We start from the raw sequence: 26,847 nt of genomic DNA, 5'->3' as shown, positions 1-26,847 counted from the left end.
TTACTGTAACCCTCTCTTTCTCTCTCTCTCTCCTCTCTGGAAAAATTAAATATTGTCAAAATTGACAAAAAATATGTTAGTACCAAAATGACTTACTTAAGTTACTTTGTTTCGAGTAGGGATTTTCCGACGTGGTTTACCCTTGTCGCTGGTGCAGGACAGAGAGCCTGACAAGGACAGCTGTCTAGTCGATTGGATGGTACTATAAAACCGGGGTCCCTAATATACGTAAAAGATTGCATGGCAATTGAAATTTTCCTCATAAAACACTGTATGGTGTATGCCCGTCTTCATTTTCCCAGTCGGTGCAGAACAGTATGATGTTAAACCCTGTTTCACTGCCCCCACCCTTCCCGCCTCCCCCCACCAAGAGTTTCGCTCCTTATAAATACACCACTGAATGAACCCCATGTTACCATTGTACAGATGATTTGCTGTGATATAAATTAAGCAAAGGATTGAGAGCTTAAATGTCTGGGTTATGATCACTCGAGTCTACTTAAGTACGTCACTATAAATCTGACACCGGCACTTTACGCCGTTATTAGCCTTGCATACTCATATGTATTTTCCGTTTCCCATACAATGGCTTATTAATTAATACATCATCATCGCAAGAACAAGAATCCCCAACACTTTTATTCAAGCCCTAGGTATTTAATGTTGATGTATCGAATGGTCTAGCGAGGATGAGTGTGTATTCCGCTTTCTGTTGACGATTGTGATATCACCCTACATTAGAAATGTTCCCCGCGACTAATACACGACCATTTTACTTTGTGTACATATTATGGAAATAGCTGTTCATATATTATCTATCTACTGCCATGGTAAAATACTTCTCTAAAATCTATTTTCCGGTCCTAACATGTTTTAATGATAAATAACAAAAGTTCAATTTTAGAAAATGAGTTTATGTAAGTCAGAATTATTTGTCGTCTTTAAGCCTTCAATGATTATGCATATTGATTTAGAAGTTCTTTCTAAGAATTATTCAGTTCTATTCATTTAAAGATGTATTATGACTTACGTTATATACATTAAAGACACATTATGACGTAAGGTATATACATTTAAAGATGTATTGTGACTTACGTTATTTACATTAAAGATGAATTATGACTTACGTTATTTACATTAAAGATGAATTATGACTTTCGTTATTTACATTAAAGATGAATTATGACTTACGTTATTTACATTAAAGATGAATTATGACTTACGTTATATACATTAAAGATATATTATGACTTACGTTATGTACATGTACATTAAAGATGAATTATGACTTACGTTATATACATTAAAGATATATTATGACTTACGTTATGTACGTGTACATTAAAGATGAATTATAACTTACGTTATATACATTAAAGATGCATTGTGATGTAAGGTATACATTTAAAGATGCATCATGACTTACGTTATGTACATTAAAGACGCAAGATTTTCCAGCGTGGTTTCCCCTTGTCAGTGATGCAGGAAGGAGGGCCTGACAAGGACAGCTGTCTAGTCGTTCGGATGGGACGAAAAACCGAGGTCCCGTGTACACATGGGAAAGCACGTAAAAGATCCCTTGGCAGTTGGAATTCGATATAAGAGTAGGCCGTAGTGCCGCTGCCCGGGAAAAATTTCCCTCATAGCACACTGTATGGCGTATGTCCGTCTTCATTAGCCCAGTTTATGAGCAGAACAGTACGACGTTAAACCCCATTTCATTTCATTTTGAAATTCGAAATAAGAGTAGGCGTTTGCTCATTTGGATGGGCCGCCAGTGTACAATAAAATTGTAATTCTATCAAGATTGGGCGGACACGCCGCTATCCGGTCAAAATCCCCGCCATACCACACTGCATGACGTCTGCTTTAAATAGGTTTATGCAGAAAGATGGACGCTAAACCCCATTTCATTTCAAATAACGCACATACGTGATTTAAGATGTAAGTGTTCCCTTTTTAGGATTTTTCGGACTTTGGAAAAAGCCAGACAGAGACACGAGACAAAATCGCGTGATCAAGACGTGATTTTAAAACTAATCATTTTTTGTTATTAACGTTTTTAATAAATTTTATCGAGGTTTCCTGGTTAAATAAATCTAAAAATATTTTAACAGTACAAGGCACAATTAACCAAGGAATGAAATAAGCGTATGTTATTCTCAGAATGAGAGAAATATAGTGCACGTTTTCATTAGCCCCCCGTCTTCATTAGCCCAGTCGGAAGAGAACAGTAGGACGTTAAATCCCATTTCAATTTATTTCTTATTATTGTCTCAGAAACACAGAACCTCATAGTCTTTAACGTACGGAGGGGTTTGGCCAATGGAACTGTTTGGTTTAAATCCAACAAAGACAGAGACCCTCTACGAGAGACATTTTACAATAAAAAAAATAATCTTATGAGTGTTCTTTTAAGCCTATGTTCCTTCTTATTTTGTGCATGGTAACATAAAAGACCGGATAATCTAGCCCAGTGATTCTCAACCAGTGTGCCGCGGCACATAGGTGTGCCGCGAGATCTTCCTAAGTGCCCCGAAATTTTGAACAGCACACTTAAGAAAACGCGAAAAGACACTTGATTCCAATTGAGTATTCACAGGTGTCTACTGATAAGTTCATAGCAGTGTTTTTTCCTTATTTAGTTTGAGTCATTCTATATATGTGTCTATGACTAGTTTGTGTATGCCGTCTATGACATGCCATAAATTTGAAAAATTCAGATATTCTTCATATATATTTTGCAAGGTGTGCCGCTAATTTTTCATGTGTTACAAGGTCTGCCGTTGCCTAAAAAGGATGAGAACCACTGATCTAGCCAGTGACCTAGATATGTTTAAATGGTCACAATTCATCCACACTGGACTAAATTTTTACAGGTCAAAGATTGCATTAAGTTAGGCGACGCAATATTGAAATTACGTAAATAAGTAAATAAAAAACCCGCCATCTCCGAAATCAATCTGCTTTACAGCGTTAATGAGAGAGAGAGAGAGAGAGAGAGAGAGAGAGAAATGAGGTTAGCATCCACTCGACACAAATTGGTTTAATTTTATTTCAATAATTCAATTGCGCGTAGGGGTCTTCAGCAGTGGGGGGAAGCCGGAAGACCCTGAGAAAACCCACGAGGTTGGACAGGCGACCCTACTCCTTGTCACGTACAGCCGGGGATTCGAAACCACGCCAGGTGACTAAATGACAGGCCTTATGATATAGCGCGCACGTGCTAACCATTCGGCCACCCACCCCCCTCAGCGTTAATTGCGAAAACCCTCTATTAATACTATGCAAGAAGACCGGCATTTACGGTTGATTTCGGTCTATAGTTGACCTACATCTTCATCTGTTATTAATGTATTCTTGAATGGTTTGTTTTACATCACAAGACTGTGCCTGTACATATGGTGTATGAATAACTATCCTAAATTAGAAATGAGTCAACTTAAATTTATAGGCAAATTCTTTTGTACCAGTTTATGCAATGCAGATAACGATAATCGTGACAAGTCATATCCCTGTGTGTTGTACAGTACATTATCGTTATCGTTACGTAGGGGTTTAACTTCCTACGATAATGACGAAGGGTATGCGTCATCGAGCAGTATGTTATGATCGAAAATTTTGCTCAGACAAAGATTTATATAAAGGGCTGGTCTTTCTTGATGTAATAGTTCAAAAATAAAAAATCAATATTACTTCATTCTGGCCGAAGTTATGAGTGTGTAAAGTTTTGACAAGATTGTCTCGCTTGTCAAGTACAATTGCTACGATAATAAACAACGTCTCGTAATATGCAACTTTAACTTTTACATAATGCATCTAAAGCCCTAACTCAATATTGTCCATAATATTCGAAAATAAAAACATTAATTAGAATACAATATTGATCTTTTTCAACTAGTTCATCTGGATTTTCCGACGTGGTTTCCCCTTGTCAGTGGTGCAGAACGGAGGGCCTGGCAAGGACAGCTGTCTAGTCCTTCGGATGAGACGAAAAACCGAGGTCCCGTGTATACATTGGAATGCACGTAAAATATCGCTTGGCAGTTGGAATTCGATATAAGAGTAGGCGATAATGCCGTTGCCCGGGCAAAATTTCCCTCATAGCACACTGTATGGCGTACGCCCGTCTTCATTGGCCCAGTATAGGAGCAGAACAGTAGGACGTTAAACCCCATTTCATTTCATTTTAACTCAATATTGTCCATAATATTCGAAAATAAATACATTAATTAGAATACAATATTGATCTTTTTCAACCAATATGGATGTTGTTACTTTGCCGTGAAAATATGGGATCCTAATATCCAGTATTAAGACTCAGTGAACATTTTAAAATCAGTACACGAGTCGTGTACTCTATAGTGTCAGGTGTGAAAGACTGCCGCCACTTGGGGGGTTGGGTGGCTGAATGGTTAGCACGTGCGCGCTGTACCATAAAAAGTCTGTCATTGAGTCAGCTGGCGTGGTTTCGAATCCCCGGTTGTACGTGGCAAGGAGTAGGGTCGCCTGTCCAACCTCGTGGGTTTTCTCCGGGTCCTCCGGTTTCCTCCCACTGCTAAAGACCCCTACGCGCAAGCGAATTATTGAAATAAAATTAAACCATGTGTTAGTCCCGAAATGACCTAGTTTGTGTTGAGTGGACGTTAAACCCCATTTCTCTCTCTCTCTCTCTCTGTGTCGCCACTTTGGACTGTTCACGTATTTCACAGAACATAAATGATAAGAATTAAAAATAAAATTTTAGGTTCCAAACAATAGAGCCATATGCCCTTTAAATGTAAATAACTTAAGTAATAATGCATCTTTAATGTATATAACGTAAGTCATAATTCATCTTTAATGTACATAACGTAAGTCATAATGCACCTTTAAATATACATAACTTTAGTCATGATGCATCTTTAAATGTACATAACTTAAGTCATGATGCATCTTTAAATGTATATACCTTACGTCATAACACATCTTTAAATGTACATAACGTAAGTCATAAGGTACCTTTAAATGTACATAACTTTAGTCATAATGCATCTTTAAATGTACACAACTTAAGTCATAATGTATATCTAAATGTACATAACTTAAGTAATAATGGATCTTAAAATGTACGTAACTTAAGTCGAATGCATATTTAAATGTGCATAACTTAAATCGTAATGTATCTTTAAATGCACATAACGTAAGTCATAACCCATCTTTAAATGTACATAACGTAAGTCATAACCCATCTTTAAATGTACACAACTTAAGTCACAATGCATCCTAAATGTATATAACTTTAGTCATAACACATCTTTAAATGTACGTACCTTAAGTCATAATGTATCTTTAAGTGAATCGAACTGAATAATTCTTATAAAGATTCGTTGTTATCGTAGTCGAGTGAAAATATCGGAAAGCATGTGATCATTTCTCAGAATTTCATTTGGTTTGACGACCGTGTGTTTGGATATCTGTCCACTACTACAGGTCAGTAATACAGGGTGAAACACTTTCACCTAGGTTACGCTGTACAGTTAAATCATATTCATTAGCGAATAGCTCAATATTTCAAGCTCAGACTTTCGGGCATGGCAAATGAGACGTTTCTATTTATTATGGCATTTAGTTTACAATCTTAAACCAAAATAAAACAACGAATGTTCCTGGCTGGGCACGATCACTTGTGCTATGTCACGAGAAGCTGTGGTATGACAGGTTTAGCTGTGTTGCGACACGATTAGCTGTGTTGGGTCATGATTAGCTGTGTTGTGTCATGATTAGCTGTGACATGCGACGATCAGTTGTGCTATGAAACGAGAAGATGTGATATGTCAGATTTAGCTGTGTTGTGTCATGATTATTTATGCTACATTCCCATTAGTTGTGCTGTTCCACGAATTGCTCTGTTGTGGGATGGTTAGCTGCGTTCCATGATTAGCTGCTAGCTGTGTTCCATGATTAGCTTTTAGCTGTTTTCCATGATTAGCTTTTAGCTGTCTTCAATGATTAGCTGTTAACTGTGGTCCATGATTAGCTGTTAGCTGTGTTCCATGATTAGCTGTTAGCTGTGTTCCATGATTAGGTGTTAACTGTGGTCCATGATTAGGTGTTAACTGTGGTCCATGATTAGGTGTGCTATGTAACGGCAAGCTAGGCTAGACAGAATGGTTGTGTGTCGCGGGGAAAATTTCATTTTCATTTTGAAAAGTTAAATATTTTGACAAGATAAATAGGCCATTTCTTTATTTTATAGTGTTGACCCAAATATATCAAAGAATATCATTTGGGATAGCCCCTTTAGCGAATCTACAATCGATCAGAATTGTAATAATCTCTTTAAAAGAGATCCATATTTAATTAATCCATTGTACACGAGCCGAAGTGCTGATAGGGCTACAGTAAGGGACCCCCAAAATAGTTCGAAAAACATTGTAACATAAATCAATAAGACTTTTATATAGATAGTATATAATTTATATTTTTATTTTGCTTGTGTATGTTTGTGCCAAATACATCTATATATCTATCTACCGTACTGACGGGGGGTTGGATCGCCGAATGATGAGCCCGTGCGAGTTGTATCATGTCATTGAATTAACTGGCGTGGTTTCGATTCCCCGGTTGCACGTGACAAGGAATAGGGTCGCCTCTCCAACCTCGTGTTTTTTTTCCGAGTTCTCTGGTTTCCTCCCACTGCGTAATGCCCCTACGCTCCAGCGAATTATTGAAATCAAAATTGAACCATATGTTAGTCCCGAAATGACATAGTTTGTGTTGAGTGGACGTTAAACCCCTTTTTTTTCTCTCTCTCTCTGACATACAGACATACAAATTGCATAGGTGCGGTTTTGATAGACAGTGGCTAGATTATGCTACCCACGCACACTTAATCAGACCCTGAATTGTACACATCGCAAATAAATAAGTACAAAGATGCTCAAGAAATTACGAAACGGTGGTCGACATATTGTAATTCATATCATCGTTTATTACTCATTGTTTGTTTATTAATAAGAAGTACCGCCATAAACTAGGATCAATTGGCCGTGTGCTATCCGCCCATATCGTAAAAATGACATCACCAAATCTATTACTGAATTTACAACTCCTTCTGGATAAAACTTGTGACTTGTACAGCCTTCTGTTCACAGGTCCAACAGTAACCAAACAAGATGGAGATGAAGTGCGTGCTGGTGTTCGTGTTGTTAACGACGACGTCAATATTATGTGATTTAATTACTGATGAAGAAGCAGCGAGACAATTTTTTGAAGATGTCAATACCAAATCAGAAGAAGTTAACTTCCGGTATGTTTCGGCAGCATGGACATATAATACAAACATTACCCAGGAAAATCAAGAAGCAATGGTAAATTATAGTTTTAATTAAATCTAGCTTATGTGAATTTCCATGCTTATGAACCAAAATGGCCGAAAGCAGCTCGACCTCTTTAAAATACGTCAAAATGAAATCTTGATGATCTGCTTCGTCAATTCGATTTAAAAAAATGTTTATAAAGATCAAACGGAAGTCGACTGGTTTAGTTTTTGTTTTTCAGTTTAATGTCTTTTTTTATCGACAATGAAACACAAAATCGATTATCTGAACATTGGCTTGGATATAAAGTTTCCAACGAATTTCACCCCACAAACGAAATCAACGTATAAAATAGTCAACGTAATTTTTGTTCTTATCCGTAGATGGATGTTACCCAATGAAACAAAACAACTCCTGAAATACTTTTAAAAAGACAATTTTATTGTTGAACCATATTTAAAATACCTTTTGGAAATAAGGAAAGGGAATTGTCACCCCTAAAGATTAAACAGCATAAAATACATTAAAAAAGACAATTTTATTGTTGAACCATATTAAATTAAATACCTTTTGGAGATAAGAGAGGGAATTGTCACCCCTAAAGATAAAACAGCATAAAATGCATTAAAATAGACAATTTTATTGTTTACTCAAATTAAAGATTTACAACCATTTTAAATACTCTTTAGGGAAAAACCCAGCCAGTCTAAATCTTCATCATGCAAAGTACCCACTACCGCTTGTTATTTTCCTATAGGCACGTATATTTTCTGGGTGGTGGATGGCCGGATGGTTATTAGCACGTGCGCGCTGTATCATAAGGCCTATCATTGAGTTAACTGGCGTGGTTTCGAATCTCAGGGTGTACGTGACAAGGAGTAGGGTCGCCTGTCCAACCTCGCGGGTTTTCTCCGGGTCCTCCGGTTTCCACCCACTGCTAAAGACCACTACGCGCAAGCGAATTATTGAAATAAAATAGAACCATGTGTTGGTCCCGAAATGACCTAGTTTGTGTCGAGTGGACGTTGACCCCCCCCCCTCTCTCTCTCTCTCTCTCTCTCTCGGCACGAATATGTTCTGTGTATTTATTGATATATTTAATGGTTTAAGGAGTATTTATTCAGGTTGAAGGCTATAATAAAATTAACGGAATGTGGTAAAAGGCAGCTTAATCTTCATATGATTTGATTTAAACAATGTTATATTCAATAAATTTACAAAATGAAATGAAATGAAATTGGGTTTAACGTTCTAACAAACTAGGTCATTTCGAGACTAAAATAAGGTTCAATTTTATTTCAATAATTCATTAAACCATCAAAAATATCAATAAAAACACGGAACATATACGTGCCTAGCAAAATAACAGGGGAGGGAGTGGATTGGAGTTTAACGTCCACTCGACACAAACTAGGTCATTTCGGGACTAACGCATAGTTCAATTTTATTTCAATAATTCGCTTGCGCGTAGGGGCATTTAGCAGTGGAAGGAAACCGGAGAACCCGGAGAAAACTCACGAGGTGGGACAGGCGACTCTACTCCTTGTCACGTACAACCGGGAAATCCAATATTTGCAGGCCTTGGTAATATATAAACTGAAAATCCCCTATAACTCATATTCCCGTAGCATTGTTAATGTTCGCTACCATCGCTTCGAGAATTTTTTGAGATCCACGATTTCAGTTGTTATAGAAAGAATAAGCATATACTACCTAGTGTACGGAGGCACATCTCTATGCATTTGTACGTTTTTGAATAAAGCTAGTGGACGTCTATTTTGCAATCTGATTTGTATTTTGTACCTCAATATGGGATGATGGTTGTGTTTTTAAACTGCCATTATCACATTATGATTTCTATAATATCGGAAGTTGGTCACTACAGACCCGGGACTGTACAGCACAGTGGACGCTTACGGCTAGCCCCCGGATCCATTCACTTTTTTGAATTGTCTGTATGTTTGTGTTTTCCTGAGTATGATGTCCTGTCCGTGTATATGTTTTTGTGTAAATTTTTGTTCGGTGCAGTATTCTGCACTTATTATTAAAGCGATTTCTCTTTCATTAATTTTACAATACTTATAAAGATGCATTATGTAAAATTTCGATAAAGAGCTGACTATTCTTGCTATAATAGCTCAAAATAGATAATGTAAAATGAAAATATTAAAAATTTCATTCAAATTACTGAGCCACGTTATCACCGTATATTGGTATATTCGAGACTTGGCCTCGTTTTCTTATTTTCGCATTATTTTTTGGAATGGCGAACCGTTCTAATTTAGTTAATTCTTGATTATCAGATGGCATTGAGAGTTGATTATGGTCTTGTTTTGTTAATAAATGTCTAATTAATAGTTTATATAATATTTCATGCCAAAAAAAAAGACCTGCAATAGGCAGATTTGCGTCTTGCATGATGTATGTTTAATATCTATGGTTTGTTTAGGACAATACAAAAGGAGACATTTTCTCATATCTTTTTATTAGGTCAGTTTATTGACTTAAATTTGTAATATAAATTAACTACGTTATAGATGTTTACATTCAACTGACTTAAAGATATATTAATATTTTACTGGTTTTATAGATATTTATATTTTACAGGGCCCTGTTTCTCGAAATTTTAACTAAAGATAAAATCCAAATTTTAGTAATACTTCAATTTTGATTGGCTAAGCACTAAAATCAATCTAATATTATCCAATCAAATTATTAAAATTTGGATTTTATCTGTGTTGAAATTTCGTGAAACAGGCTCCTGCTTTTATAGATAATCACGTACAGAATAGTTTTTGTATTTTAAGCTGTTTAATGCTCTCGTGCTGAAACATATATTATACAAGAGCTAAATCTGTCTATTGCAGGTCTTTCTTTAGACCTGAAATGTTGTCTAAATTATTAATTAGACATTAATTAACTTATCCACACCATAATCAACCCTCGATGACATCGGTAGTCTGCGATCTTTAGTGGATTATGAGCCGATTTACTGCATAACTTTCCTTCACGATTTAACGATTAAGTCGATAATCGAGACTATGATGTTTATCGTACTGACTTTAGTAATAATGAACGAGGCTAGGCGGAAAATTCATTCGCTTAGTTCTGGGTTCATAGTGAATCAATTTAAATGAAATTTTCAGCAAATTCCCTTTACATTATCTAGTTTTTAACTATTATAATGAGAACTGCGCAGCACTCACAAAATAAACCCAACAAGACAAACCGGCGGACAAGACAAAATGCAGTGTGTAAAGTTTAAACAATATTTCATTAAACAGGCAGGTTCTCGCCAAAACTATAAAATAGATAACACGTATCTTTATAATAAGCAATGGTCAACCTATATTAAAATAACGATGCGTGACGTATAAAATTTCCCACGACTTAATTCATCCAACAAACTGAGTTGAATTTAACAACAGGCAAGTTCTCTCCAAAACTATGAAATAGATAACACTGATGTTTATAATAAATAATGGTTAGCCTATACTAAAATAAGGCTTCTTGACTTGCATTTTTCGCTGAAATTAAAAATTTCTCACGACTTAATTCATCCAACAAACTGAGTCGGATTTAACAACAGGAGAGTTCTTTCCAAACTATAAAATAGACAACACTTATGTTTATAATAAATAATGTTAGACTTGCATTTCTTCGCTGAAATACAAAAACCTCTCACAAATTAATCCACGTTCATATGTAGGCTAATCTGATTAATTATTAAACATTTATTTAAGAAAACCAAATTAAAATACCAAACGCTAGATAATCTCCCGGCTTAGATTCGATGGAATTAAAAACAGGGCCATCAATTTGGTTCACGGCTAACAAAGATGTGAGCAGCATAGATCTATTGAACAATTTGATTAAAATACAGATCTATATTTCGTTTCGTTTTTTTATACTTTCGATGACCTACACTACATGAAGATCTGACCAGTTGTAGCGATAGGCGTCATACGAGCAGCTTTTGACTTCATGACGTCAGACTTTTGAATAACCAATCAGCATTCATGTTACTAGTGGATTACCCACAGTTCCGTGCAAGACACGCCTAAAGCTTGCCGTAACAGACCGTTTCATTGACTATTCCCACAAATCATTCAGAACACGTAAATGATAACAATTCTTCCAGATCCTAGTGTAGTAAAGACAATTAAAACGAAATTTTGAACTATAAAAACGAAACGAAATAGGATCTGTGTGTTAATCAGATTGATCTATTGAATTGTCAATTAATACCCATGTGAATATTAAACGGAATAGAACCATTTTAGGCTGATATTCACAAGAAGTCTATAGAGCGTCTTTAAACATGAATAACATTAATATATTAAAGATACATTATGGACGATCAGATAAAGAGCTGGCAGTTCTCACTATTTATAATAGTTAAAACTAGATAATGTAGAGGGATTATGCTGGAAATTTCAGTCAATTTGCTCCTCTCGGTACGAAAGTATTAGCGATTGATTTTCCGGTCTAGCCTCGGCCGTCATTACTAAAGTAGGTACGATAAAAAAAAAACATAGTCACGAATATCCAATCAATGGGCGTTGAGCAGCAGATCATAATCAAATCCAATGACAATCCGACGCATAAGATGGCATCGAGAGAAGATTAAGGTCTTTTCATGTTAATAATTATTAGTTTACATAACATTTCAGACCTAAAGAAAGACCTGCAATAGGCAGATATTATTTAGCTCTTGCATAATATATGTTTAACAATTATATTGACTAATATGTTAAAACAAATACAAAATCGAATTAAAAAAATAAAAACCAACACAGATCATTGAATGACAGATTGACAGATTCAGAAATAGATCCTTAAATATATAATCGAATATTCACTCTTTTTACTTGTTTCCATAAATCTTGTTGAATTACTGGCACCAATCATCGGGTTGTTTAAAGGTTAATATCCAAACCAAACTTGTGATAAAACGTAATGATTTAACTATTAATTTTCTCTGACAGATTGGCAGATTCTGAAATGGATCAGAAAATTATAATCGAATAATCATCCCCTTTACTGATAATTTCCAAAAATCGTTTTGAATTAATGGCATCGACACCTTGACTTAAACTTTATAACAGGGGCGGATCCAGGAATTTTTGCAAGGGGGGGGGGATCATGTTCCTGAGGCAATATATCTCCCCACTCCCCTCCCGCATGGTCTCTATCGTCATTTTGGCGTATATACATACACATTGAGCTTTTTAAACAGAGAAAAACAACACCTCGTTTGCCGTCAATTTTTATTATAAATGAATACGACATTGTGATTCAATTTCATGGATGCAAAGCATTAATTGTGATATCACATAATGTCTATATCATTATCTCGTGCTTTGAGTGCCCATCCTGTCCCAAATCTGACGATAAAGGATAAAGCACACGGCCGAGAAAACTTTCTCATAAAAAGTGTTGATCCGCCCCTGTATAATTGTACAATTTACTATGCAACAAAAATTACATTATGGTTCCTTGCATATTTTTCAGGTAGCAGAAAGTTTAAGGTTAGCAGAGTTCGACCAGGAAGTAGCCCATAATGCATCTCAATTTTACTGGTCGAATTTTACCGATACCAATCTAAGACGCATATTCTCCCGACTGGTGGATATCGGCACAGCAGCCATGCCAGATACAGCAAAATTAGAAAGGGTAAAAAAAGACTTTTGATATAATGCAATAGAATATTGCATGAGAGACAGAGAGAGAGAGAGAGAGAGAGAGAGAGGGGGGGTGGACGTCCACTCGACACAAACTAGGTCATTTCGGGACTAACATATGGTTTTAATTTTAGATCCATAATTCGCTTGCGCGTAGGGGTCTTTAGCAGTGGGTGGAAATCGAAGGACCCGGAGAAAACCCACGAGGTTGGACAGGCGACCTTACTCCTTGTCACGTACAACCGATATTGCATAAGGTTTCTGTTGAATTGTTTAGCTATTAGTATAAATATTCGCAAATGAAACGACTGTTGGTCATTCTTTATCTGCACATTACGGTTCCTATTAGAAATGTCCACAGCCTAACGAAATTTCAAATTGCGGGATCACGCATCCATTTGTTTTTATTATTTATTTGTTGTTTTACAAAAGTTATTCCACTTGATTGAGTTGAAATTTTTGTTGACTAATACAAAAAAAATATCTACAATCCCTGACGATTGAAATCAGTTAATTGTCTTTGGTAATAATAGTTCATTCGGATATTTTCGCGATCGTCGTGGCACGATCACCAAGCCATTATTGACCATTCGAAATATATGTCCTTCCTCGACCCATCGCCTGTTGAACTGTAAGCACTATAGCATAGAAAAATACCGATGATATTCGAGTAGCACTAGTATCTTAGTGCTTTAACGTCTGCTTCCACAGAAGTGACATCGCAGACTATGATATTCAATCAGTGGTGTGAATTTTATAGTTCAAGTTACATTGGTTAAAATTTGTTCTCATGTCGGAAGAAATCATGGATGGTGTATCGTTTTAATTGGCATAATAAGACCCCCATTAATGTACATTAATAGAAATGTTAAAAATGTTATGAAATGGGGTTTTAAGTCCTACTGTTCTGCTCCGACTTGGCTAATGAAGACGGGCTAACGCCATACAGTGTGCTTAGAGGGAAATTTTGCCCGGACAGTGGCACTACAGCCTACTCTCATGCCGAATTCCATCTGCCAAAAGTTCTTTTACATGTACGCCAATATGTGGACGGGACCTATACTTTTCGTCCCACCCGAAGGACTATAGGCTGCCTTTGTCTGCCCCCCCCCAGTTCCTTCCCCACTCACAAATCGGAACCACGTCGGAAAATCCAGATGGACTTTCTCGCCACACCGGGATCGAGTACGGAACCTTTAGTCTAGCGAACCAACGTCTTACTCACTGACCCACCGTGGCCCCCTTAACATTAATAAGAAATAGGACTCAAAAGTTCAATATTTTTTGACGTTTTATTAAATTCCACTTTGTTCTATGGTTTTGTTGGGCTCTTCGTGCTCTACTGTTTATTAGATATTATGTAGTAATTCAATTATATTAATGCACGAATTGTGGGATTTATTGTGGAAAGGGGCGCAACTCTTACGCATGGGCGGTGGAACTTTTCGTCAAATATTGATAACGGTCCCAGACCCTCCGTACGTTGAAGACTAGGAGGTTCTGGGTGACCGAAACTACCAATTTAATAGTGCAATTTTACACTATTTTGTAATTTACTTTATTTTTTCTGTATATTTATAGTTAAATCAGATCCAATCCGAGATGAGGACTATTTACAGCACAGGTCAAGTATGTTTATCAGAATCAGAATGTCTTCCTCTAGATCCTGATCTAACTCGACTATTTGCTGAGTCCCGGGATTATGATAGACTATTAGCAGCGTGGCAGGGATGGCGAGATGTCAGCGGCAAGAAGATGAAGGATCTATATGAAGAATTCGTTGCCCTTAGTAACGAGGCCATTGTAGCTAATGGTGAGTAAATATTAGAGTAACGATCCGTGATTTACATTTTTCGAAAAAAAATGAAATTTCACCCGACATATTTCATTTTAATATGTACTCAGCTTGGTAAGTTGAAATCTGATTAAAACACGGATACTATTTCGTTCCGTTTTTTTATAGTTCAAAATTTTGTTTTACTTGTCTTTACTACACAAGGATCTGGACGGGATGTTATCATTGACGTGTTGTGGATGATTAGCCAATGAAACGGTCTGTTACGGCGAGCTTTTGCCTTGAGCTGCACGGAACTGTGGGTATCCACTAGAAAACTAATGCTGATTGGTTAATCAAATTCTGACGTCATAGAGTCAAAGTCGCTCGTATGACCTCTGACGCAACCTATCACTACAACTGGTCAGATCTTCATGTACTGTAGCCCATCGAAAGTATAAAAAAAACGAAACGAAATATAGATCTGTATTTTAATCAGATTGCAAGTTTATATACAATAAAAAACATGGATGAAAAACAATGAAATATATTGTATTACGTTGACTATGTTCCATTCCAGGATATGAAGATACGGGAGCTTACTGGCGTTCTTGGTATGACACGCCCACTTTCGAAGAAGATCTCGTGGATTTATTTGAAACGTTGAAACCATTATATGTCAATCTACATGCATATACGAGAAATAAACTTAAAGAATTTTATGGTGCTGATAAATTCCCTTCTACTGGTCAAATACCCGCACATCTACTAGGTAAGGTTTAACGGGTACGATATGTAGTATATAGCAACCGGTTTGCAGGTTTTGTAACAAATAACAATCGTTTTTCAGGTTTTTCTATCCAATATTAATCGCTTTCCATGTTTTAATTCCAGTAGCAACCGTTTATCAGATTGTATATCCAATAGCAACCGTTTCTCAGGTTTCATATCCAATAGCAACGGTTTTTCGGGTTTCATATCTAATAACCACAGCTTTCCAGGTTTTATATTCAATAACAACCGTTTTTCAAGTTTCATATCCAATAGCAACGGTTTTTGAGGTTTTACAACCAATAGCAACCGTTTTCAGGTTTTATATCCAATCGCATCCGTTTTCAGGTTTATATCCAATCGAATCGTTTTCAGGTTTATATCCGATAACAACCATTTTTCGGTTTTTTATGCAATAAAACCCCTTTTCCAGGTTTTGGATACAATGACAACCGCTTTCCATGTTTAACACGCAGCTTGAAAAGCTTTCCAGGTTTAATATCCAATAGCAACCGCTTTCTAGGTTGTATTTCTAATAACAATCCTGGAAAGTGTTACCATCAGACTTATATATCCCAGAAAAGATATATATTTTACTGGATACGATGTGTATTAATGTTTATTTGTTGTAGGTAATATGTGGGCACAGACATGGAATAATCTTTATGATGTTTTGGAACCCTATAAAAATAAAGATAGTATTGACGTAACACCGGAAATGATACGCCAGGTAATGTGCCAGGTTTATTATACGTACGAAGGTCGTTATTACAAGGTTATGTGATACTACAAGGTTTATTGTACGTATGTAGGTCGTTATTACAAGGTTATCTGATACTACAAGGTTTATGGTACGTATGTAGGTCGGTATTAAAAGGTAATATGTTACTACAAGGTTTATTGTACGTATGTAGGACGTTATTACAAGGTTATGTGATACTACAAGGTTTATTTAGGTTTGTAGGTCGTTATTCGTTTACCCTATAAGTAATCGCAATAACCTACCAATATATACAATTCCCACGTTAATTAAAAATACATTATGTAAGATTTAGATAAAGAGCTACCCATTCTTGCTATGATAGTTCGAAAATAGATAATGTAAAATGAATAATTTGAAAATTTCACTATATTGCGAGCGAAGATATTAGCCTTTGAAGGTTTGACAAGACGCCTGCAATAATTTCAACCACCGTACTGGTTGTTCGAAGCAAAGTCTCGCTTCGCCATTTTTAGATTAAATCAAAATATGGCCGAACCTTTCTAATCTATTTAATATCGAAGAAATCTGATGCCATCGAGAGTTGATTTTGGCCTGGATAAGTTAATTAATGTTTAATTAATAATTTAGATAACATTTCAGGCCTAAAAAAAGAATGGGCATTGAGCAGGAGATCGGAATCAGAATCAAATCCAATGACAATCCGTCGCGTAAGATGGCATCGAGAGTTGATTATGGCCTGGATCAGTTAATTAATGTTCAATTAATAGTTTATATAACATTTCAGGCCTAAAGATAGACCTGCAATAGACAAATTTAGCTCTTGCATAATGTATGTATAATATAAAGTTGTTTTTTTTTTAGAATTTTACAGCTGTGAAAATGTTTGAAGTTTCTGATGAGTTCTTCGAATCTCTTGGAATGATTAAAATGCCTGACCGCTTCTGGAATTATTCTATGTTAAGTAAACCGGAGGATCGAGATGTTGTCTGCCATGCTTCCGCCTGGGATTTCTACAATAGACAAGACTTTAGGTAGGAATTAAACTAAGCGATTCAATGTTCTGGGAATACACTGGTATATAAATAACAGACAATCTGAATTTATGATTTTTGAAGGATACATTTCCACAGGTTTTATGTTCCTGTGCAGTGCCGGATTTGGATGAAGAGAGGCCCTTGGCTATTTCTAATTATGGGGCCCGTCCCAATCCTGCACCCTCGCGACTAGAGGAAGACCTGTCCCAATCTTCTACCCTCGCGACTAGATGAAGACCTGTCCCAATCCTCTACCCTCGCGACTAGATGAAGACGTCTCCCAATCCTCTACCCTAGCGACTAGATGAAGGCCCACACCAATTGTCTGCCCTCGCGACTAGTGGAAGACCTGTCCCAACCCTCTACCCTCGCGACTAGAGAAAGACCCGTCCCAATCCTCTACCCTCGCGACTAGATGAAGACCCGCCCCAATCCTGTACCCTCGCGGCTAGAGGAAGACCCGTCCCAGTCCTCTCTACCCTCGCGACTAGAGGAAGATCCGCACAATCCTCTACTCTCGCGACTAGAGGAAGACCCGTCCCAATCCTGTACCCTCGCGACTAGAGAAAGACCCGTCCCAACCCTCTACCCTCGAGACTAGAGGAAGATCCTTCCCAATCCTGTACCTTCGTAACTAGAGGAAGACCCGTCCCAATCCTGTATCCTCGCGACTAGATGACGACCCGTCCCAATCCTCTACCCTCGCGACTAGATGAAGACCCGCCCCAATTGTCTACCCTCGCGGCTAGAGGAAGACTCGTCCCAACCCTCTACCCTCACGACTAGAGGAAGACCCGTCCCAGTCCTCTCTACCCTCGCGACTAGAGGAAAATAGTTTTGATGTTTAAATTTATTCTTTGAACTCTTTTATTTTCAAAAGGGTGAAACAATGTACAGAGATTAATATGGAAGACTTGATAACAGTGCATCATGAAATGGGCCATATTGAATATTACCTACAATATAAAGATCAACCAGTCGTTTTCAGAGGGGGAGCTAATCCTGGTAAATTCTTTAGTCTTCAATTTCATCAATTCAGTTACATTTAAAATTCGGATAAAATGCACAAATTTAGATTTTTATTTGAGAGGGAATTGAGATTACTAGGTCATTTCGGTACTAACATAAAGTTCAATTTTATTTCAAGGGTATTTAGCAGTGCGAGGAAACCGGAGGACCCGGAGAAAACCCACGAAAGTTGAACAGACGACCCTACTCCTTGTCACAGACAGGGATTCGAAACCCCGCCACATGACTCACTGACGGGCCTTAGGTTCCAACACGCACGCGTTAAACCACTAGATAGATTCCCCCCCCCCCAAAAAAAAAAAAACAACTGTCAAGGAATATTTTACGTTTAATGTCAATTGGAACACGGAACCTCGGTTTTCGCCCCACAGAAACACGTTGATTGTCTCCCTTCGTAGTCGCTACCCCTGAATCAATCAGTTAGTAATTCACGATTTTTCTTATCATATGGTAACATGCTCGTGCATGGTGGTTCTTTGATTGTATGATTGTATTTTACAGGATTCCATGAAGCAGTTGGTGACGTCATATCTCTATCTGTACAGACACCGAAACATCTCGAGAAGATTGATTTAATTCAAAATGTTACTAACGATAATGGTAAGACAAGTATTTAATCAATTTCATTAGCCAATCAGCGTTGGTGTTTCTAGTGGGATACCCACAGATCTGTACACCGCATGCTAAGACCGTTTCATTGGCTAATCTCTCACATCAACCAGGACGTGGGTTATATAACAACTCTTCCAGATCATAATGTAGTAAAGACAAGTAAAACGAAATTTTGAACTATAAAAACCGAAACGAAATAGGATCTGTGTTTTAACCAGATTGCAACTTTAGTCTTAATTTAAAAAGTTGTTTTTTTCTCTTTTGCAGAGGCGGATATTAACTTTTTAATGAGGATGGCTCTACAAAAGATCGCCTTCTTACCATTCGGTTATTTAATAGACCAATGGAGATGGAGTGTTTTTAGTGGAGAAACACCGAAAGATAAATATAATGAAAAATGGTGGGATCTTAGGTAAGAATAATAAAATATTCGCCGGATATGCCGGGGCCATGGCGGATCTGTGAGTAAGGCGCAAGCTCGCTAACCAGGGTTCGACCCCCGTTGTTGTTCGAGAAAGTGCCTAGGGATTTTCCAGTGTATGTTCCCCTTGTCAGTGGTGCATAACAGATAAGCCTAGTAAGAAACTGTCTAGTCGCTCGGATGGGACAAAAAGGGGTGCCATGTGTACACATGGACGTGCACCTAAAATAACTCTTGACAGTTGGAAATCGAAATAAGAGTAGACTGTAGGCACCATTTCCCTCTTAGAATACTGCATGGCGTATGTCCGTCTGAATTAGCCTTATTAATGTGGCGTTTCTCTTTATTCGACATTTTCATTAAATCAATAAATACTCCAGAGTCAATTATATAATTACTGTTGGGTCAAGTATATAATTATTCTAGAATCAAATATATAATTACTCTAGGGTTCAACATATAAATACTCTAGAGTCAAGTATATAATTACCTTAGAATCAAGTATATAATTACTCTAGAGTCACGAATTTAAGCACCCTAGGGTCAAGTATATACTTCCCTAGAGTCACGTACATAATTATTCTAGGGTCAAGTATATAATTACTCTAGAGTCAAGTATATAATTACTCTAGAGTCAAGTAGCTAATTGCACTAGAGTCAAGTATATAATTACTCTAGATTCAAGTGTATAATTACTCTACAATCACGTGTATAATAGTACACTATCACATTTTTTTAACATTTCTTCCGTATTTAAATTTCACATAACTTTTTTTTATTTAATTAGATGTAAATACCAGGGTGTATCACCACCAGTTACCAGAACAGAAGAAGATTTCGATCCTGCATCTAAATTTCACATTCCTAACAACACACCGTATATCAGGTAAACTTGACACGTTCCTAACAGCACATTTAACAAGGTAAACTTGACACGTTCTTGCGCGCCATATATTCACTTGCACATTTCTGACGTGACACCTTATATCAGGTAATGTTTACACGTCCCCAACAACACACCGTATAGCAGAGCAGGTAAACTTGACACGTTCCCAACAACACACCATTTAACAAGTAAACTTGACACGTTTCTATCAACACACCACATAACAAATAAACTTGACACGTTTCTAACAACACACCATGTAACAAGTAAACTTGACACGTTTCTAACAACACACCATGTAACAAGTAAACTTGACACGTTTCTAACAACACATTACATAATAAGCAAACTTGTCACGTTTCTAACAACACCATATATCAGGTAAACTTGACACGTTCCCAACAACACACCATGTGATACGTAAACGTAACACATTTTTAACGGTTAACCATAACACTTTCCTAACAGCACGCTATGTAACAGATAAACATAACACGTTCCCAATTGCACACCGTATAGCAGGTAAACTTTATAATAAACAGTTAATAAATTACCATTGACTTGTATTAATCGTTTCATGTCATAGTGTAACCAAGGGCTAGCACTGATATCCTTCCGCCTAATAAATGTCCCCCAAGCTTGGCACAAAAATTTAATTCAAACAACTTTCTTCAATTCTACTCCAAAAACGTCAACAAAAATGGTCATGAAAATGGAGGAAATAATGAGAACGGTTATAGATAGAAGGCACTACATCCGTGGCAAACCAAATAAAGGGAATTAGTTGTGGTCTGTATCCATACAGTGGACTTAAAGGAGCTAAATCGATAATATTTTGGACCTAGAAATTGACACAAATGGGTCGCAACGCATATAATAATGTAATATGAATGTACATAAACTGATTTACATTCAATCGTTTCTGTTTTTACTGTAATTTCTAATCAGTTATGTTCGGCGAAATACGCCAGAAGTCTCAATCGAATGGCAATCTCTAGCGTCTGGTTATTCCAGTCTACGCCGATAGTATTTATTGCGCATGCTCACCATAAAATAATACGGAGTTACCTTTTGACATGACTTGTGGAATAAGTATAGCCTCATTCTTCGAGTCTCTTGTTACAAATGGCGCTGAAACGCATTATGGTACACGATTCGTGTACCAATGGTAAAATGTTTATTTTGTCTTAAATATTGGATATCAGAAGCCCATCATTTCCCGGTAAGATCACATCAAAGTTGATTTAAATTGACAAATAATTCGTGATTTCAATGTCGATAGCCCTTGATGAGACTTAGCTACTTCAAACGTCAGTCCGTTTTTGTTGTTCTTAATTTCAGGTATTTTGTAAGTTTTGTGATACAGTTTCAGTTCCATAAAGCCCTGTGTAATGCTGCTAGTCAAACTGGTCCATTACATCAGTGTGATATTTATCAGAATCAACAAGCTGGACAGTTACTCAGGTATAAAACTATATATTTATATTTCTTTACAATCAATTGGGATTCTACTGCGGCAGATCCTTAGATTATACATAGTCAGTTAAATGAGATATCCAGGCGCGGATCCAGAGGGGGGGGGACGAACAATGTTTTACCCCATATATTTTCGCGGAAAAGTATAACGGTCAGTTTATGTTAGAAATCGTAATTTACTCCGAAACGAGCCGGATGGTGACTTGGTTGATTGCCCGACAGCCCCCCCCCCCCTTTTGAAAATCCTGGATCCCCACCTGATATCATTTAAAACCTACGACACCCAATTTAAACCCAAGGTATCCGACATCAAAAAGAAACCTAAGAAGTCGGTGTACTATTTGAACCCTATTACGCTGTACACAATAGTTTTGTCGGTGGTATCAGTCTATTTGCAAGCGGACGTTAAGCCAAAACTACCCTAGGTTGTCGATAACTTATATATATCTTATAATGAACCTACCATTTTACATTATATTTATCTTTCTGTGTTTCTCCACTAAAAACACTCCACCTCCATTGGTAAGAAAGCGGTCTCCTCTAGAACCTTTCTCACTTAAAGATAGGTTCCCTGAAAAGTATTTATCCGTGGTTATTGCCAATAAAAGTATGGCAATTTTGGTATATATGGAAAGTAGAAATATCCAATCCTACTAGAAAAATACTGGATTCCCTGAAAAACACTCATGGGGCGTATACAGGACAAAAATGCAAGGGTTCCCCTAATCGTGCAGGAATGTCTGCACGCGTGACGTCGAAGGTTGCACGCGATGATTGAGCGCTTTGTGTACATGTTGATAAACTTTATGAAGAGTTAGACGTACAACACTTTCTAAAGATAAAAATCACGCAGTGGATAATCCGAGAATTTAATTAGGATTCGATATTTTGTAATAAATAGTCAGCGATTAAAGACAACACCGCCTTGTGTATGCAATGAATTCTCCTCCGACCTCGCAAGGGTTGCTATATACTACCAAGGGCGGAAAGTCACGTGGCACAAACATGACCTCTTTTGGTCGATTTTTATAGCAGGGTATTCCTTGAAAATTACAATGTTTTGAGAGGGATTTGAAGCAAAATTATGATAAATTAATTAGTTTGAATATGCTTTTAGTCCAAATATATCATCAAATCACCCAGTTTGTACGCGGGAATGTATCTTTAAGCCTGAAGAGTTCGCATAAGAACCAAAGTAGTAGCTTCATGAGTCAAATCTTCGACGGCTACCTGCCACTAATAGATTTCTAATTTTAAATCACAGAATCTTCAAATTCTACCCCAAAAATTACTTTAATATGGCGTTGTAACCTCTTTCAAATGTTTGTATCTTCCTCCTTAATGAGCAATGCTATCACTTTCGAAAATCTTCTTTTTTTTTGGTTTTCAGTGAAATGTTGAAGCTAGGTTCATCGCTGCCATGGCCGGAAGCTATGGTGATGGTTTCAGGCGAAGATAAAATGAACGCTACTGCGTTAATGGAATATTTCCAACCTTTAACAGATTGGCTTCAAGAACAAAATGGCGATGATATTGGTTGGGAGGATGCTTGTCCGGCAGCTGATACCAAAGATCCGTCAAGTTCTAATATGAATTTCATATCCCTACCTTTAATCATGGCCGCTGTGTTGTATTCGTTACTTAAAATACGAAACTAAAATATAGATTCTGTCCATCCTTGCGTATTCGTCATCGTCCATGAACATTTAAAAACGAGAAAATGAAGTTGAAAATTTGAATATACCGAAACCCAAAGCCGCCATATTGCTTTATGATTTCAATTTACAGATATAATGAAATCGGGTCTAACCAGTTTCGTCCCCCTGTGAAAAAATTTTTGACCATGAAAAATAGATATTATACATTGTCCGTCAATTTTACTGCACCCCTGAGAACACTTCCCGCCCTCCCCCCCCCCCCCCTCGTTGCTCTGAGCTACTTATGGCCCTGTATCTAGCGTCCTAATATTCTGCATATTAGGCTAGAGGAAATGGTTTATACTAGGAATTTGTAGAAAGTGTAAAAAATTTTATAACGTTTTATATCATTATTGTCGAAGGTTTACTGATTTTATTTTTTTTTTATTATTAAAGAATAACTTTCGTGAATGAACGCAATATTGTTTTAAGTATGCATGCATAGTAAATGCACATATAAGATTCAAAAAAGTGGGATACACATTACACACACATACCGTAGGAACACACGTGTGTAGGTCAGATCTATTTGTTAAAGTTGCAATTTCATATTTTTACGTTATATTTTTAAAATTTATTAAAATAAAGCCCTAAAATAGATGGTATCTATAAACAATCCTACCTTGTTAAAGAATAATCCTATTAATCCTATAATTCACTATTGCCAGTTGAGAAATTGGCAAAAATATCATTTTCATCTTCAAATTCAAACGTTTGCAGAAAACTACTCCATGGTGGAGAATAGAAAACAAGGGGGGTAATTGGGAGGTAATTGTGTTATTATTTCCGGTGTAAATGAGTTTTAAGTGTGAGAATGACACCTATGATCGTATAATAGTGAGTTGACAACCTATTGAGCAAAAGTCATAGAAATAATTATGTTTTGACTTTCTTAGAAAATATGAAATTGTAACTTTAAGGCAAACTCAATTTTCGCCATAGTCGTTGAGATTTAAATACGGTTAGGACACGTGATTATTGGTGAGATTGTAGGTTAGGGTTAGAGTCGACGTTAGGACTAGGTCCAGGGTTAGGGTTGGAATTAGCGTTAGCCTTGTTTACATCTAATGACGTGTGACTAAACTTGAAATTGGCCTTATCAAATAGACTTAGCTGGTGTTTAGGGCCTTATAGTGCTCCTGTCTTGGAACTAGCTGGTATCAAGATTTTTTTCAGTGGCATAAAATACCTTGACATACACATTATGTTTTTATTTAACCTCCATTATGCAAGAGCTAAATCTGCCTATTACAGGTCTTTATTTAGGCCTGAAATGTTGTCTAAATAATTAATTAGACATTAATTAACTTATCCAGACCATAATCAACTCTCGATGTCATCGCTAGCCTGCGATTTTTATTGGATTAGGTTCCGATTTGCTGTTCGACTTCCATTCATAATTTAACCATGAAATGAATAATCGAGACTATGTTTTTTATGGTTACGAATTTAGTAATGATGTTGATCTGATCGAGGCTAGGCCTAAAATTTAATCGCAAAATTCTCGGTTCACAGTGGATCAATTTTCAGCAAATTCCCTTTAGATTATCTAGTTTTTAACAATTATAGTGAGAACTGCAAGCTCTTTGTTTAATCTCCAATAATGTATCTTTAATGATACACATATCAATAATTGTGGCTGGGTTAGGGTGAAGGATATCATAAGTAAATTGATTCTAAATGTTTGATCATATGTTTTATGGTTTGAATTTGATAAAACTTTCAATGCTATGCTGTTTTACGTTTCAAAATAATATTTGCGTATACAGTATGGTTTTATTTATTAAAATTTAATTCACGGAGATAAATTGTAATTATTTTTAAATGTTTATATTTTAATAATTAAATTTTAATTTATAATATCTCGGGTTTATCGTTTCTTTGTATAATATTATATCATATTTGCATGTACATTTTTTAAAATATTATAATTCAAGTATTAATGCACAAGGGACAGATCGGAAATTGTATAATCTAAGTAGTTTCTGATAATGTTTGCACTTTAATATTTACTATTGGGCAAAAGAATACCATCAAATAGTATAAACAGAAAACCCCAATATCAAAAACAATTTACATGTATCTTTGAATTTATTTATCAAATTACGAAGAAAGCTAATTATTTTGTAATATACACATGTCTGGCCCTTGTGGGGATTTCAAATTAGAATGGAGAGAGAGAAAGAGAGAAATGGGGTTTAACGTCCGTTTCGTAATTTCTTGCGTATCTTTGTACATTGTACTTTCATATTTACAATGTGTACAATTCAGGGCCCTATTAAGCGTGCGTGGGGAGCATAATCTAGCCATTGTTCGTCGGGACTAACACATGGTTCATTTTTATTTCAGTAATTTACTTGCGCGTAGGGGTCTTTAGCAGTGGGAGGAAACCGGAGGACCCGGAGAAAACCCACGAGGCTGGACAAGCGATCCTACCCGTTGTCAAGTACAACCGAGGAATCGATACCACGCCAGCTCACTCAATAACGGACAATAGGATACAGCACGCACGTGCTAACCATTCGGCCATCCAATCTCTCAACCCACCCCACACCACAGAATGCAGCGTGTAAAGAATTGCAATTAATACTTCTCAAAACTCTCTGATTAAAGGGGAGGGGGCTACGATTAGACCAGCCTTGTGGGCGATTTCAAGTACTTGGACCAGGAACCGAGCATGACGTCATCATCGCCATCTTGGAAATGTCACATTAGTCCGTAAATCATGCCAAGTTTCGGGTCGCAATTGAATTGGCGGAGCTTTGGGCTTTATTCTAAGAGGTACGACCTGAAGACAAACAGCAACGAGACGAGTAATAACTAATTAGTTTATCGGATCTAATGACTGACTATTACTCATGTTGTGGAGTTGTTGTAATGACAGAGTTAAAGTTTCTGAGCGCTAAGTCATGTTTGATAACAACATCCAATATATTCTCTTCATTTTCTCTTTGGTAACATTTGAAATCCAAACGACGATGCTACTCTATATGTATAATAAGATATTACCCTAAAAGCCTCGAGGGTGTGGTTGCTCAGTATGGATGCTAATATGGATGTCTTGGGTTCGTGTGGTGTAGGGGGGTTACAGTGGCTAAGTGGGTAAGACGCTGGCTCGCTAGCCTGGAGGTAGGGTGTTCGATCCCTTCATTGAACGAGAAAGGTCGTCCAGATTTTCCTGTGTTGTGCCCCCCTTGTCAGTGATGCAGGATGGAGGGCCTGATGAAAAACAGGGGTCCCGTGTACAAATTGGCGTATACGTGAAGGATCTCTTGACAGTTGAAATTCGATATAAGAGTAGGCCGCAGTGCCGCTGTCCGGGCAAAATTTCCCTCATAGCACACTGTATGGCGTATGCCCGTCTTCATGAGCACAGCTCGGAGCAAAACAGCAGGACGTTAAACCCCATTTCATTTCATTTCGTGTGGTTTATGATTG

At 37.0% G+C, this 26,847-nt stretch overlaps 1 protein-coding gene across 3 annotated transcripts; it reads left to right on the top strand.

Moving 5' to 3' along the window:
- The first annotated feature begins 714 nt into the window (after nt 1-714).
- LOC126822356 (angiotensin-converting enzyme) lies at nt 715-25,229 on the top strand. 3 transcript variants are annotated; one of them, XM_050551214.2, is made up of 13 exons: nt 715-830; nt 7,137-7,352; nt 12,816-12,977; nt 14,567-14,798; nt 15,340-15,531; nt 16,163-16,260; nt 17,116-17,285; nt 18,169-18,293; nt 18,819-18,917; nt 19,197-19,341; nt 20,138-20,236; nt 21,578-21,700; nt 23,103-25,229. In XM_050551214.2, the coding sequence occupies exons 2-13, from the start codon at nt 7,158-7,160 to the stop codon at nt 23,368-23,370; spliced, it is 1,908 nt and encodes a 635-aa protein (XP_050407171.1). In that variant the 5' UTR covers nt 715-830; nt 7,137-7,157; the 3' UTR covers nt 23,371-25,229. The 3 variants fall into 3 exon arrangements, with proteins under 3 accessions (XP_050407171.1, XP_050407174.1, XP_050407172.1); XM_050551217.2 differs by lacking the exon at nt 715-830 and adding an exon at nt 5,392-5,472; XM_050551215.2 differs by lacking the exon at nt 715-830 and adding an exon at nt 5,988-6,115.
- Nucleotides 25,230-26,847: the final 1,618 nt, after the last annotated feature.

Source organism: Patella vulgata, chromosome 5, assembly GCF_932274485.2.
Source record: "Patella vulgata chromosome 5, xgPatVulg1.2, whole genome shotgun sequence".
Classification (NCBI taxonomy): domain Eukaryota; kingdom Metazoa; phylum Mollusca; class Gastropoda; family Patellidae; genus Patella; species Patella vulgata.
Note: the sequence above shows the minus strand (reverse complement) of the source record. Positions and strands in the feature narration are given on the sequence as shown.